Below are 13624 nucleotides of genomic sequence, written 5' to 3'. Positions count from 1 at the left end.
TCCACTGGACAAGCAGTGCTCTCTGCAGACAGGGGTGCAATCTCTCCTGCAGAACCAGTCCCACTCCTTGAGGCGCCTCATGCATTTCCTAGGGAAGATGGTGGCAGCAATGGAAGCAGTCCCTTTCGCGCAGTTTCATCTGCGCCCTCTACAATGGGACATTCTCCGCCAATGGGACGGGAAGTCGACGTCCCTCGACAGGGATGTCTCCCTCTCTCAGGCAGCCAAGGACTCTCTCCGATGGTGGCTTCTTCCCACCTCATTGTCAAAAGGAAAGTCGTTCCTACCCCCATCCTGGGCGGTGGTCACGACAGATGCGAGCCTATCAGGGTGGGGAGCAGTGTTTCTTCACCACAGGGCTCAGGGTACGTGGACTCAGAGAGAGTCCACCCTTCAGATCAATGTTCTGGAAATCAGAGCAGTCTATCTTGCTCTGCGAGCCTTCCAACAGTGGCTGGAGGGCAAGCAGATCCGGATTCAGTCGGACAATTCCACAGCGGTGGCGTACATCAACCACCAAGGGGGAACACGCAGTCGGCAAGCCTTTCAAGAAGTCCGGCGGATTCTGACGTGGGTGGAAAACACAGCATCCACCATATCCGCAGTTCACATCCCAGGCGTGGAAAACTGGGAAGCAGACTTTCTCAGTCGCCAGGGCATGGACGCGGGGGAATGGTCCCTTCACCCGGACGTGTTTCAGGAGATCTGTCGCCGCTGGGGGATGCCGGACGTCGACCTGATGGCGTCACGGCACAACAACAAGGTCCCGGTTTTCATGGCACGGTCTCACGATCACCGAGCTCTGGCGGCAGACGCCTTAGTTCAGGATTGGTCGCAGTTCCGACTACCTTATGTGTTCCCACCTCTGGCATTGTTGCCCAGAGTGCTCCGCAAAATCAGGTCCGACTGCCGTTGCGCCATTCTCGTCGCTCCAGACTGGCCAAGGAGGTCGTGGTACCCGGATCTGTGGCATCTCACGGTAGGACAACCGTGGGCGCTACCAGGCCGTCCAGACTTGCTGTCTCAAGGGCCGTTTTTCCATCTGAATTCTGCGGCCCTGAACCTGACTGTGTGGCCATTGAGTCCTGGATCCTAGGGACCTCAGGTTTATCTCATGATGTTGTTGCCACCATGAGACAGGCTAGGAAACCATCCTCCGCCAAGATCTACCACAGAACGTGGAAGATATTCTTATCTTGGTGCTCTGCTCAGGGAGTTTCTCCCTGGCCATTTGCATTGCCTATTTTTCTTTCCTTCCTGCAGTCTGGGTTGGAAAAAGGTTTGTCGCTTAGCTCCCTTAAAGGACAAGTCTCTGCGCTATCCGTATTCTTTCAGAAGCGCCTGGCGCGACTTCCTAAGGTACGCACGTTCCTGCAAGGGGTTTGTCATATCATTCCCCCTTACAAGCGGCCATTGGAACCCTGGGATCTGAACAAGGTTCTAATTGCTCTCCAGAAGCCACCTTTCGAGCCTATGAAGGAGATTTCCTTTTCTCGGCTTTCACAGAAAGTGGCTTTTCTGGTGGCGGTCACGTCTCTTCGGAGAGTGTCAGAGCTGGCGGCGTTATCTTGCAAATCTCCCTTCCTGGTGTTTCACCAAGACAAGGTAGTACTGCGTCCAATTCCAGAGTTTCTTCCCAAGGTGGTATCTTCCTTTCATCTCAATCAGGATATCACTTTACCATCTCTGTGTCCGCATCCAGTTCACCAACTTGAAAACGGTTTGCATCTGTTGGACCTGGTGAGAGCACTCAGGATCTACATTTCCCGCACGGCGCCTCTGCGCCGTTCGGATGCACTCTTTATCCTGGTCGCTGGTCAGCATAAAGGGTCGCAAGCTTCCAAATCCACCCTTGCGCGGTGGATCAAGGAACCAATTCTTCACGCCTACCGTTCTACTGGGCTTCCGACTCCTTCTGGACTGAAGGCCCATTCTACCAGAGCCGTGGGTGCGTCCTGGGCATTACGGCATCAGGCTACGGCTCAGCAGGTGTGCCAGGCGGCTACCTGGTCGAGTCTGCACACTTTTACCAAGCATTATCAGGTGCATACCTACGCTTCGGCGGATGCCAGCCTAGGTAGACAAGTCCTGCAGGCGGCGGTGGCCCACCTGTAAGAAAGGGCTGCCTGACAGCCCGACCACGAGGTATTTCTTTTACCCACCCAGGGACTGCTTTTGGACGTCCCAATTGTCTGGGTCTCCCAATTAGGAGCGAAAAAGAAGGGAATTTTGTTTACTTACCGTAAATTCCTTTTCTTCTAGCTCCAATTGGGAGACCCAGCACCCGCCCTGTTTTTTCATAGGGTATTTGTTTTTCGGGTGCACATGTTGTTCATGTTGATAAGTTACGTTCTCCGATATTGTTTATCGGATTGAATTTGTTTTTGAAACAGTTATTGGCTTTCCTCCTTCTTGCTTTTGCACTAAAACTGAGGGACCCGTGCTCCCACGGGGGGGTGTATAGCCAGAAGGGGAGGGGCCTTACACTTTTAAGTGTAGTACTTTGTGCGGCCTCCGGAGGCAGTAGCTATACACCCAATTGTCTGGGTCTCCCAATTGGAGCTAGAAGAAAAGGAATTTACGGTAAGTAAACAAAATTCCCTTCTTTCTGCAGATACAGTGCCTACAAGTAGTATTCAACCCCCTGCAGATTTAGCAGGTTTACACATTTGAAATTAACTTGGCATTGTGACATTTGGACTGTAGATCAGCCTGGAAGTGTGAAATGCAGCAAAAAAGAATGTTATTTCTTTTTTTCTTTTTTTTTTAAATTGTGAAAAGTTTATTCAGAGGGTCATTTATTATTCAACCCCTCAAACCACCAGAATTCTGTTTGGTTCCCCTAAAGTATTAAGAAGTATTTCAGGCACAAAGAACAATGAGCTTCACATGTTTGGATTAATTATCTCGTTTTCCAGCCTTTTCTGACTAATTAAGACCCTCCCCAAACTTGTGAACAGCACTCATACTTGGTCAACATGGGAAAAACAAAGGAGCATTCCAAGGCCATCAGAGACAAGATCGTGGAGGGTCACAAGGCTGGCAAGGGGTACAAAACCCTTTCCAAGGAGTTGGGCCTACCTGTCTCCACTGTTGGGAGCATCATCCGGAAGTGGAAGGCTTATGGAACTACTGTTAGCCTTCCACGTCCTGGACAGCCTTTGAAAGTTTCCTCCCGTGCCGAGGCCAGGCTTGTCCGAAGAGTCAAGGCTAACCCAAGGACAACAAGGAAGGAGCTCCGGGAAGATCTCATGGCAGTGGGGACATTGGTTTCAGTCAATACCATAAGTAACGTACTCCACCGCAATAATCTCCGTTCCAGACGAGCCCGTAAGGTACCTTTACTTTCAAAGCATCATGTCAAGGCTCGTCTACAGTTTGCTCATGATAACTTGGAGGACTATGAGACAGATTGGTTCAAGGTTCTCTGGTCTGATGAGACCAAGATCGAGATCTTTGGTGCCAACCACACACGTGACGTTTGGAGACTGGATGGCACTGCATACGACCCCAAGAATACCATCCCTACAGTCAAGCATGGTGGTGGCAGCATCATGAAGTGGGGCTGTTTCTCAGCCAAGGGGCCTGGCCATCTGGTCCGCATCCATGGGAAGATGGATAGCACGGCCTACCTGGAGATTTTGGCCAAGAACCTCCGCTCCTCCATCAAGGATCTTAAGATGGGTCGTCATTTCATCTTCCAACAAGACAATGACCCAAAGCACACAGCCAAGAAAACCAAGGCCTGGTTCAAGAGGGAAAAAATCAAGGTGTTGCAGTGGCCTAGTCAGTCTCCTGACCTTAACCCAATTGAAAACTTGTGGAAGGAGCTCAAGATTAAAGTCCACATGAGACACCCAAAGAACCTAGATAACTTGGAGAAGATCTGCATGGAGGAGTGGGCCAAGATAACTCCAGAGACCTGTGCCGGCCTGATCAGGTCTTATAAAAGACGATTATTAGCTGTGATTGCAAACAAGGGTTATTCCACAAAATATTAAACCTAGGGGTTGAATAATAATTGACCCACACTTTTAAGTTGAAAATTTATTAAAATTTAACTGAGCAACATAACTTGTTGGTTTGTAAGATTTATGCATCTGTTAATAAATCCTGCTCTTGTTTGAAGTTTGCAGGCTCTAACTTATTTGCATCTTATCAAACCTGCGAAATCTGCAGGGGGTTGAATACTACTTGTAGGCACTGTATATAGCATTAGCTTTGCTTTAAATTGTGACATGTTAGCCGGTTTACTGGAAGTGCAGTTACAGAGAGAAAATGAAAATATATATTCTTCTTGCAGCCGCTGACTTCCAGTCATGAGGCGGCGCAGGGATCAATTACAGTCACAACTCACTAACCAATGAGTGGCTTGTGATCCTAAATAGGATGTTGGTTTTTTTCTAAGCAGGTTCCCAAATCTGAAAATGGAGTAAAGAATAAACATATTAACACCCATCAGGGGGCAAATGTAATTAATACGTATAACAACTGCACATAAATAAAAAAAAAAAACAAACTTTATTTTTATATAGCGCTAACATATTCCACAGCGCTTCACATACATCAGGAACACTGTCCCCATTGGGGCTCACAATCTAAATTCCCTATTTGTATGTCTTTGGAGTGTGGGAGGAAACCCACGCAAACACAGGGAGAACATACAAACTCCTTGCAGATGTTATCCTTGGTGAGATTCAAACCCAGGACCCCAGCGCTGCAAGGCTGCAGTGCTAACCACTGAGCCACCGTGCCGCCCACACATAATTCAAAAAACGTCATACGGTCATGGCCTAAAGTGTTGGCACCCTTAAACCGGTTGCAGAAAATGAAGTATTTCTCCTAGGAAATTATTTCAGTTACACACGTTTTGTTATACACATTTATTTCCTTTGTGTGCATTAGGACAATACAAAAAAAACATTAAAAAAAAAAAAGGAAAAATACTTCATTTCACACAAAACTCCAAAAATGGGCCAGGCAAAATTGTTGGCACCCTCAGATTAATATTTGGTTGCCAACCCTTTGGAAGAAATAACTGAAATCACCTATGACAAGTAACAGGAGTGGGCAATATGAAATCACACCTGAAAACCAAATATAAAGGAGAGAAATTGATTCCATCTTTGCATTGTGTGTCTGAGTGTGCCACAGTAAGCATGGAGATCAGAAAAAGGAGAAGAGAACGGTCTGAGGATTTGAGAACCAAAATTGTTGAAAAATATCAAGAATCTCAAGCTTACAAGTCCATCTTCTAGAGATCTTAATGTTCCTTTGTCCATGGTGCACAACATAATCAAGAAGTTTACAACCCATGGCACTGTAACTAAATCGCCCTGGATGTCAGAGAGAAATTGATGAAAGGTTGTAACGCAGGATAGTCTAGATGGTGGATAAGACCCAATCAAGCCCCAAAGAAAGTCAAGCTGTCCTGCAGGAGCAGGGTGCATCAGTATCAGTGCGTCCACATCTGAATGAAATGAAATGATATGGAGGAGACCCAGGAGGACCCCACTGCTGACACAGAGACAGAAAAAAGCTAGAATGCAGTTTGCAAAAATCCTTCTGGGAAAGCGTCTTGTGGACAGATGAGAACAAGATAGAGCTTTTTTTGCCCATCATTCTACTGTTTACCGGAAACAAAATGAGGCCTAAAAAGAAAAAAAAAACCAAAACACAGTATCTACAATCATAGAGGTGGAAAGATATTTTGCTGTCTCTGGCACTGGGAGCCTTGACTGTGTGCAAGGTATCATGAAATCTGAAGAGTACCTAAGGATTTTGGGTAGCAATGTAGTACCCAGTGTCATAAAGCTGGGAGTGCACCTAGGTCACGGGTCTTCCAGCAGGACAATGACCCCAAACACTTCAAGAAACCTCAGAAATGGATGGAAACAAAGCGCTGGAGAGTTCTAAAGAGGCAGCTATGAGTCCGGATCTAAATCCCATTCACAGCTGTGGAGAGATCTGAAAATTGGTGTTGGGAGAAGAGAAGACGCCTTCAAATATGAGAGACCTGGAGACGTTTATAAAGAAGAGTTCGAAATTGCAGGTGAGAGGAAGAAGAAGCTTGTGGACAAGTATAGGAGGCGACTGATTGCAGTTATTTATTCCAAAGGGTAAAGGGTGCAACCAAATATTAAGTTGAGGGTGCCAACAATTTTGTCCTGACCGTTATTGGAGTTGTGTGTGAAGTTATGTCGAATTTGCTTTATTTTCTGGGTTTTTTTGTTTGTATTCTTGGTGGGAGGTTGTCCCGATACACACAAAGGAAATAAACATATGTGTAACAAAACATGTACTGTAAATGCAATAATTTTCATCGGTGAAATACTTCATTTTCTAGAACACTTTCAAGGATGCCAACACTTTCAACGATGACTGTATAAGGCTACGACCGCACTTTGCGTTTGTGAAAACGCAAGTGTTATGGCTAATTGATGCTCAAGATGCTTTTGCTTTTTTGTTGTTTTTAACCAAAATAGTCATGAAAACGTTTCCATTGCTTCTCTCCTGCGTTTTCAACGGGAAAAAGTTGCGTTTTGCTTTTTTCGTATGTGCGTTCATAATGCGTTTCCAAATATCTGCGTTTTTCCTTTTTGCTTTTGACACAATAAAGTTTAATTTATTTTGTATGTCTTGCCCTCGTCATGTTAGAAAAAAAGTTTAAATAGTTCTTTACTGATGTCATTTCCTTCCCGACACATGTTGGTTGTTATTTGGTTGTGCTCAAATCGTTTGCAACATGTCAGATAATAGATTGGCGTTAAGGTTGCGAGGATCACAAAGGAACCGTTTATTATTGATTTTGATGTTGATGCATCGTCGGAGAAGATATCTGGTAATTTTTTATTAATTTTATATTTTTTTTTTCTAAAAATATTTTTAATTCATGTTAATATAAAATTTAAAAAATTTTGCATTTGTCAATTTTATTTTACACAGCAGTTTGAAAATATTAGAAGAATGTGGGTGCACCCTTTATTAGCGGAGAGACATCAAAAAGGCCATTTTAACGTCTTATATGCAGATTTGAGGAAGTGAGTTATATTTTATGTTAATACCTTTTTTTAAAAATTGTCAGGGTTTTTTTTTTTAAAAAATAGTTTGACTATTTTTTCTACTTTTATTTTTTTAAAAATTTTTTAACAATAAAATTATTAAATTATTATTTTTCATGCTTTAATTTTCTATTGAATATAGGTATGAGGATAAATTCATGAGTTTCTGCAGATTACCAATCCAAGCCTTCGATAATTTACTGAAACTAGTGCGAAGTCATATTAAACATGAGGATACTTTCATGCGACAGGCAATAAGTTCAGAGGAGAGGCTCATTGTGACATTACGGTATATGTTTTAATATTTTTTTTTTAATTTAAAATGTTTTATAAAATGCAACTCGTAAATGTTTTAAAAAAAATTTGAAAATAATTTATGTTAGTTAAATTTGATTTAAAAAAAAAATAAAAAAAAAATAGCAAAATAAAATGAAAATTGTTTTTTGCCAAAAATAATATTTAAAAAAAAAAAAACGAAAAAAATATCCAAATAATTTAATACATTATAAAAAATAAAACTAAAACTTACCAGACTTATTAGCTTTGAAACGTCTAATTTGAGGCGCTTATACCAAGACATGTCACGTTTTCTTTGGTTTATAGACTAGAAAAATGGATTTGCAATGCGGACGATGAGTTTTGGACGAACAAACGATATCTTTATAGAAAAAAGGATGTGACGTTCAGCCATGATTAGCTGAGGTCACAAACAGGAAGCAAGTTCATGCGTTTACTTTTTTGGAAACGCATTTGATACGCAATCCAAACGAATGTAAGACGCTGGATTTTCGCAAAAGACACAAACTCATGCGTTTCTCATTGACTTCAATGTTAGCAAAACTGACCGAAAATGGCAAAAACAATTGACAAGTTACTTCTTTGAACGCATGGTTTTTGCCACAAAATATGCAAATTTTAACTAGTGTTTAGAAACGCAAAGTGCGGTCGGGAAAACTACTTTTGCCATTGGTTTTAATGGAAAATGGAAACGCATGCATTTTGGCATGAAAAAGGTGCTTCTGTAAACACAACCAAAAAGCAATGGAAACGCAGTTGGAAATGCAAAGTGCGGTCGTAGCCTAATACATATTAATAGAATACAGCCACTGGTGAAAAAATTATCAAATGTCAAAAACAGCAGATTATAAAATTTAACTTTTATTAAGAGTTTCTCTAAAAAAAGGAAAGGAGAACCTTGCCTTTAATAAAAAATGCCACGTGAAAGGTAAAGCACTGTATCGCCCTTAGAGGACTGCAGAAGGGCCCATACACCCTATCATCTGGCATAAACAAACAAACACAAAGGCCGGTTAATTATAACAACTGAACCAGGAGCACATGATTAAATTGGTATAAGCAGAACTCCAGACCTCAGGGTCATCTCACCCTAGTACTGCCTGCCTACAGAATTATACCGGACCACATCCTCATATACCTGGTAAAGAGGATTGGTACACCACCACCTGTAAAGGTGTTGGAACAATCAAAATAGTGCTCAAAGATTCAAATCAACAAAGCTTCAGGGTTAATAGTCAAAGCCCCATTGTATCTTTGTCTGATTAGTAAAATGGAACGATCTCACCCATGTTGGTGTGTTTTGTTTCCATACAAACAGTTTGCCACCATCAACGGCGTATCCACGGACCCTTCCACTCTGGATCCGGGACCCCTTCCAAAGTGACAAGAGCTGTTTTTATCCCCAATTCTCCTTCTCCCGACGCGTTTCCTATATGCTATTCTTCAGGGGAGTCTATATAAGGAGATGCAGGTTTTAATGAAAAAACCTCAGAGGGTTCACAGATGGTGACAGCTAGAATCCTCTTCGCTGTACACGTACTGTACTCCCCTGAAGAATAGCATATAGGAAACGCGTCGGGAGAAGGAGAATTGGGGATAAAAACAGCTCTTGTCACTTTGGAAGGGGTCCCGGATCCAGAGTGGAAGGGTCCGTGGATACGTCGTTGATGGTGGCAAACTGTTTGTATGGAAACAAAACACACCAACATGGGTGAGATCGTTCCATTTTACTAATCAGACAAAGATACAATGGGGCTTTGACTATTAACCCTGAAGCTTTGTTGATTTGAATCTTTGAGCACTATTTTGATTGTTCCAACACCTTTACAGGTGGTGGTGTACCAATCCTCTTTACCAGGTATATGAGGATGTGGTCCGGTATAATTCTGTAGGCAGGCAGTACTAGGGTGAGATGACCCTGAGGTCTGGAGTTCTGCTTATACCAATTTAATCATGTGCTCCTGGTTCAGTTGTTATAATTAACCGGCCTTTGTGTTTGTTTGTTTGTTTATGCCAGATGATAGGGTGTATGGGCCCTTCTGCAGTCCTCTAAGGGCGATACAGTGCTTTACCTTTCACGTGGCATTTTTTATTAAAGGCAAGGTTCTCCTTTCCTTTTTTTTGAGAAACTCCTAATACATATTAACACGATATAGATTGTTCACGCCTCCCTACAACCTCCCGGTGAGAAGTTCTGACCCATCATAGGTTTTTGGGAGATTTCAGCCATCAGACCAGAAGTAAAAAAAGGTTTTAATCTAGTAGAATTCATTGCTCGATCCTCGGAGAGTTGTGGATCCAGGAGCCGCACAATCTAGATCACCTCTGATGCTATATGATAGGGTTGTGCCTATCGGGAGCAGTACACCTGTCGGTAAGCCACTGTGTATTACGTGTTTAGATGTACGACCCTATGAAGTGCCACACTCGGTAATATTCTTCCGGTCGCAATGTCACTGATTCTGTAAAATAGACATGTAATATAGGAATATGATGGTGAACAGTGATGAACACCAACAAAAAAAAAAAATTACAATTTAGGGTAACACAATATTAGTACCATAAAATAAACTATCATTTGGAAATACACAATATTAGTACCACATTTTTTATTTTTTTTTCTAAAAAGCAAGAAATATCTAAATATGCAGCAAAATCATGGTGCTCGCCCAAACACTTCAAATAGCTGCACGGTGTCTGGTGCTCAAAATACATCAGAGCTGAAGAGGTTAAAATTGCTCAGAAATCCCATTAGCAGAGGTGATTATTAAATTAAATAAATATTAAAATAGCAACTGCGCCATCTAGTGGTGAACACAGGGATGACTGGATATATGTTGTAGGCACAAGTTTCTGTACTGACATTGATCATCGGTTTCAAGGATCATTCTAAGGATACACAGTGGACCGGCGTCATTAACCCTTTACAGCCCGGGGACCATTGGATTCCATCGTCACCGGCAGCGCAGCTACAGCAGCTTGATGTAAGTTTTCAGGGACAATATTTGTAGTCTATTCTCCTTGCACACAATATATTGAACTATATTCTTTCCAACATTCACAATAAAAAATAATTACGGACATTTGCTTGTTATTTTGGAATAAGTATAACACTATTTCTGTACAATAGATGACTTCCAGCTAGCATTTTCACCAGTTCCCCTCTGCAGACTCCACATTATATCAACTTTTCAGTTACCTCTGAGCTGACTGGTGGACACAAGCGGCTATGATGTCTCCCATACGAAGCACTCACAAACATAGGGGATTACTGCTCTCCTGTCTCTGTAAATATAGTGATTTTTCAGTTTTTGGAACATTAGCTGTAGTATCACTGGGGTTCAGGTCTGGAGATTGTGCTGGCCATGACAGGGTTTTGGAACTGATTTCCCAGGATAACCTTTATGCAGTTTGATTCATACATCCTTAGCAAAGTTTAATCTGCCCAATTGGACCATAAAGGACTGGAGTAAGGTAATCTTCTCTAATGAGTCTAATTTTCAGCTTTGCCCAACACATGGTCGCATAATGGTTAGACGGAGACCTGAAGAGGCATACAAGCCACAGTGACGTGCACCCACTGTGAAATTTGGTGGAGGATCAGTGATGATCTGGGGATGCTTCAGCAAGGCTGGAATTGGGCAGATTAAATTTTGCGTAGGACATATGAATCAAGCCGCATACAAGGTTATCCTGGAAAAACAGTTGCTTCCTTCTGCTCAGGCACTATTCCCCAACTCTGAGGACTGGTTTGTGCAGCAGGACAATGCACCATGCCAAACAGCTAGGTCAATCAATGTGTGGATGAAGGACCACCACATCAAAACCCTCTCATGGCCAGCCCAATCTCCAGACCTGAACCCCATTGAAAACCCTCTGGAATGTAATCAAGAGGAACATGGATAGTCACAAGCCATCAAATAAAGAACTGCTTACATTTTTACACCAGGAGTGGCATAAGGTCACCCAAAAGCAGTGTGAAGACTGGTGGAAAGCGGCCAAGACGCATGAAAGCTGTCATTATAAATCATGGTTATTCCACAAAATATTGATTTCTGAATCTTCCTGCGATAAAACATTATTAGTATTGTTGTTTCTAAATGAATATGATGTTGTTTTCTTTGCATTATTTCAGGGCTGAAAGCATTTCTCATTTTCAGAAAATAAATACAAAATTTAAACACGGTAGATCATGTTGAGAGCGTTTGGTCACTTTGGGACACCTATTGGGCCAATAAAGAATAATAGTAAGGTATGGTTTTGATGGAAGCCCGATATATCCACCCCCCGCTCCTTATATCTCCTTGTCTCGTATTGTTTTGTTTGTCTTGTCACATTCCCTGTTTTTATTGTATTAGTGATAGTATGATATGTATACTGATTCTCGGTTTACAGTTATTGCTCATATGGTTGTGAGACATATCTATGCATTCATGTACTTTTTCCGTGTCTGTTTAAAAAAATGTAATAAAACAGTTATAAAAAAAAAAAAAATACAAAATTTATTGCTTGGAAATTCGGAGACGTTATCAGTAGTTTATAGAATAAAAGAACAATTTACAGTTTACTCAAAAAAAATAAAGAGAAAAATCAGAAAAAGTGAAAATTTTCTAGTGGTCTCTTAAAGAATATACAGCTCTGGCAAAAATTAACAAAAACAGCAATTCTTGAAGGAAACACGGATGTCGTTGGTGTAGTTATAGGGTGTAGACAACTTTTTAATTTCCTTTTATTCTTATTTTTTTGGGGAGATGGGATGGACAAAAGCAATTCCTGCATTATCTTACAAAGGCAATGCCACAATATCACTTTTGCAGTTTTATTACCATAATAAAACTATTTTTATGCAAAAAAAAAATTATGTTTTTGAAAAATAAGCTGTAAACTTGCACTGATACGATTGTAACATCTGGGTGATTGTGGTGATGTACTGCAGCGAGGAACCCACCACATGTGCCGCAGAGATCTCCAGAGATCACAGCGCTGCAGGATCTACTAAGTAAAAGATGAAAAACCCAACAATTCATCCAAAAAAAAAGATTTATTTCTAAATCAGACATTTTTCCTCCATTTTCGAAGACATGGCAGAGAGTCTTATTCCGGGACGGTGTCCGTCACCCAGGACAGATAAGGAGCGTTCCCCTGCTCTATGGGCACGCTGATCACCTCGCAGACTTCATACGGATGAACTGACCTGAAGGAAAAAGAAGAAACAATGGAGATGCGATGTAAGACTCCAGTTCAAAACATTAACCATGACATACAAAGCCATGCACAACCTGTCTCCTCCCTACATCTGTGACCTAGTCTCCCGGTACCTACCTGCACGCAACCTTAGATCCTCACAAGATCTCCTTCTCTGCTCCTCTCTTATCTCCTCTTCCCACAATCGCGTACAAGATTTCTCCCGTGCCTCCCCCATACTCTGGAATGCTCTACCTCAGCACATTAGACTCTCACCTACCGTGGAAAGCTTCAAGAGGAACCTGAAGACCCACCTCTTCCAACAAGCCTACAACCTACAATAACCCTCAGTCTAGTAGACCACTGCGCAACCAGCTCTGTCCTCACCTATTGTACCCTCACCCATCCCCTGTAGACTGTGAGCCCTCGCGGGCTGAATCCTCTCTCCTCCTGTAGACTGTGTGCCCTCGCAGGCAGGGTCCTCTCTCCTCCTGTAGACTGTGAGCCCTCGCGGGCAGGGTCCTCTCTCCTCCTGTAGACTGTGAGCCCTCGCGGGAAGGGTCCTCTCTCCTCCTGTAGACTGTGAGCCCTCGCGGGCAGGATCCTCTCTCCTCCTATACCAGTCTGTTTTGTTAATGATTGTTGTACGTATACCCTCTTTCACTTGTAAAGCGCCATGGAATAAATGGCGCTATAATAATAATAATAATAAGACAGCCCAGAAGACAATCATGCTGAATGGGGAGAAAATATCAGGAGACTTGTGTAATTTCTAGAAAAATAAATCAAAGCAAAAGAAGGGAATTTTGTTTACTTACCGTAAATTCCTTTTCTTCTAGCTCCAATTGGGAGACCCAGACAATTGGGTGTATAGCTTATGCCTCCGGAGGTCACACAAAGCATTACACTTAAAAGTGTAAACCCCTCCCCTCTGCCTATACACCCGCCCGTGCATCACGGGCTCCTCAGTTTTGGTGCAAAAGCAGGAAGGAGGAAACTTATAAATTGGTCTAAGGTAAATTCAATCCGAAGGATGTTCGGAGAACTTAAACCATGAACCAAGAACAATTCAACATGAACAA

The 13624-nt window shown here is 42.4% G+C and overlaps 1 protein-coding gene across 3 annotated transcripts in view; it reads right to left on the bottom strand.

The window, feature by feature from the left end:
- Positions 1-12380: 12380 nt before the first annotated feature.
- The window catches only part of CUTA (cutA divalent cation tolerance homolog), a 29323-nt gene continuing 28079 nt past the window's right edge, over positions 12381-13624 (bottom strand). For all 3 annotated transcript variants that reach the window (XM_075323185.1, XM_075323183.1, XM_075323186.1), the window contains exon 7: positions 12381-12552. In XM_075323185.1, the coding sequence (XP_075179300.1) occupies positions 12453-12552 (100 nt within the window). In that variant the 3' untranslated portion in view covers positions 12381-12452. The remainder of the gene's footprint in view (positions 12553-13624) is intronic.

This window comes from Anomaloglossus baeobatrachus, chromosome 9 (assembly GCF_048569485.1).
Source record: "Anomaloglossus baeobatrachus isolate aAnoBae1 chromosome 9, aAnoBae1.hap1, whole genome shotgun sequence".
Taxonomy (NCBI): domain Eukaryota; kingdom Metazoa; phylum Chordata; class Amphibia; order Anura; family Aromobatidae; genus Anomaloglossus; species Anomaloglossus baeobatrachus.
Note: the sequence above shows the minus strand (reverse complement) of the source record. Positions and strands in the feature narration are given on the sequence as shown.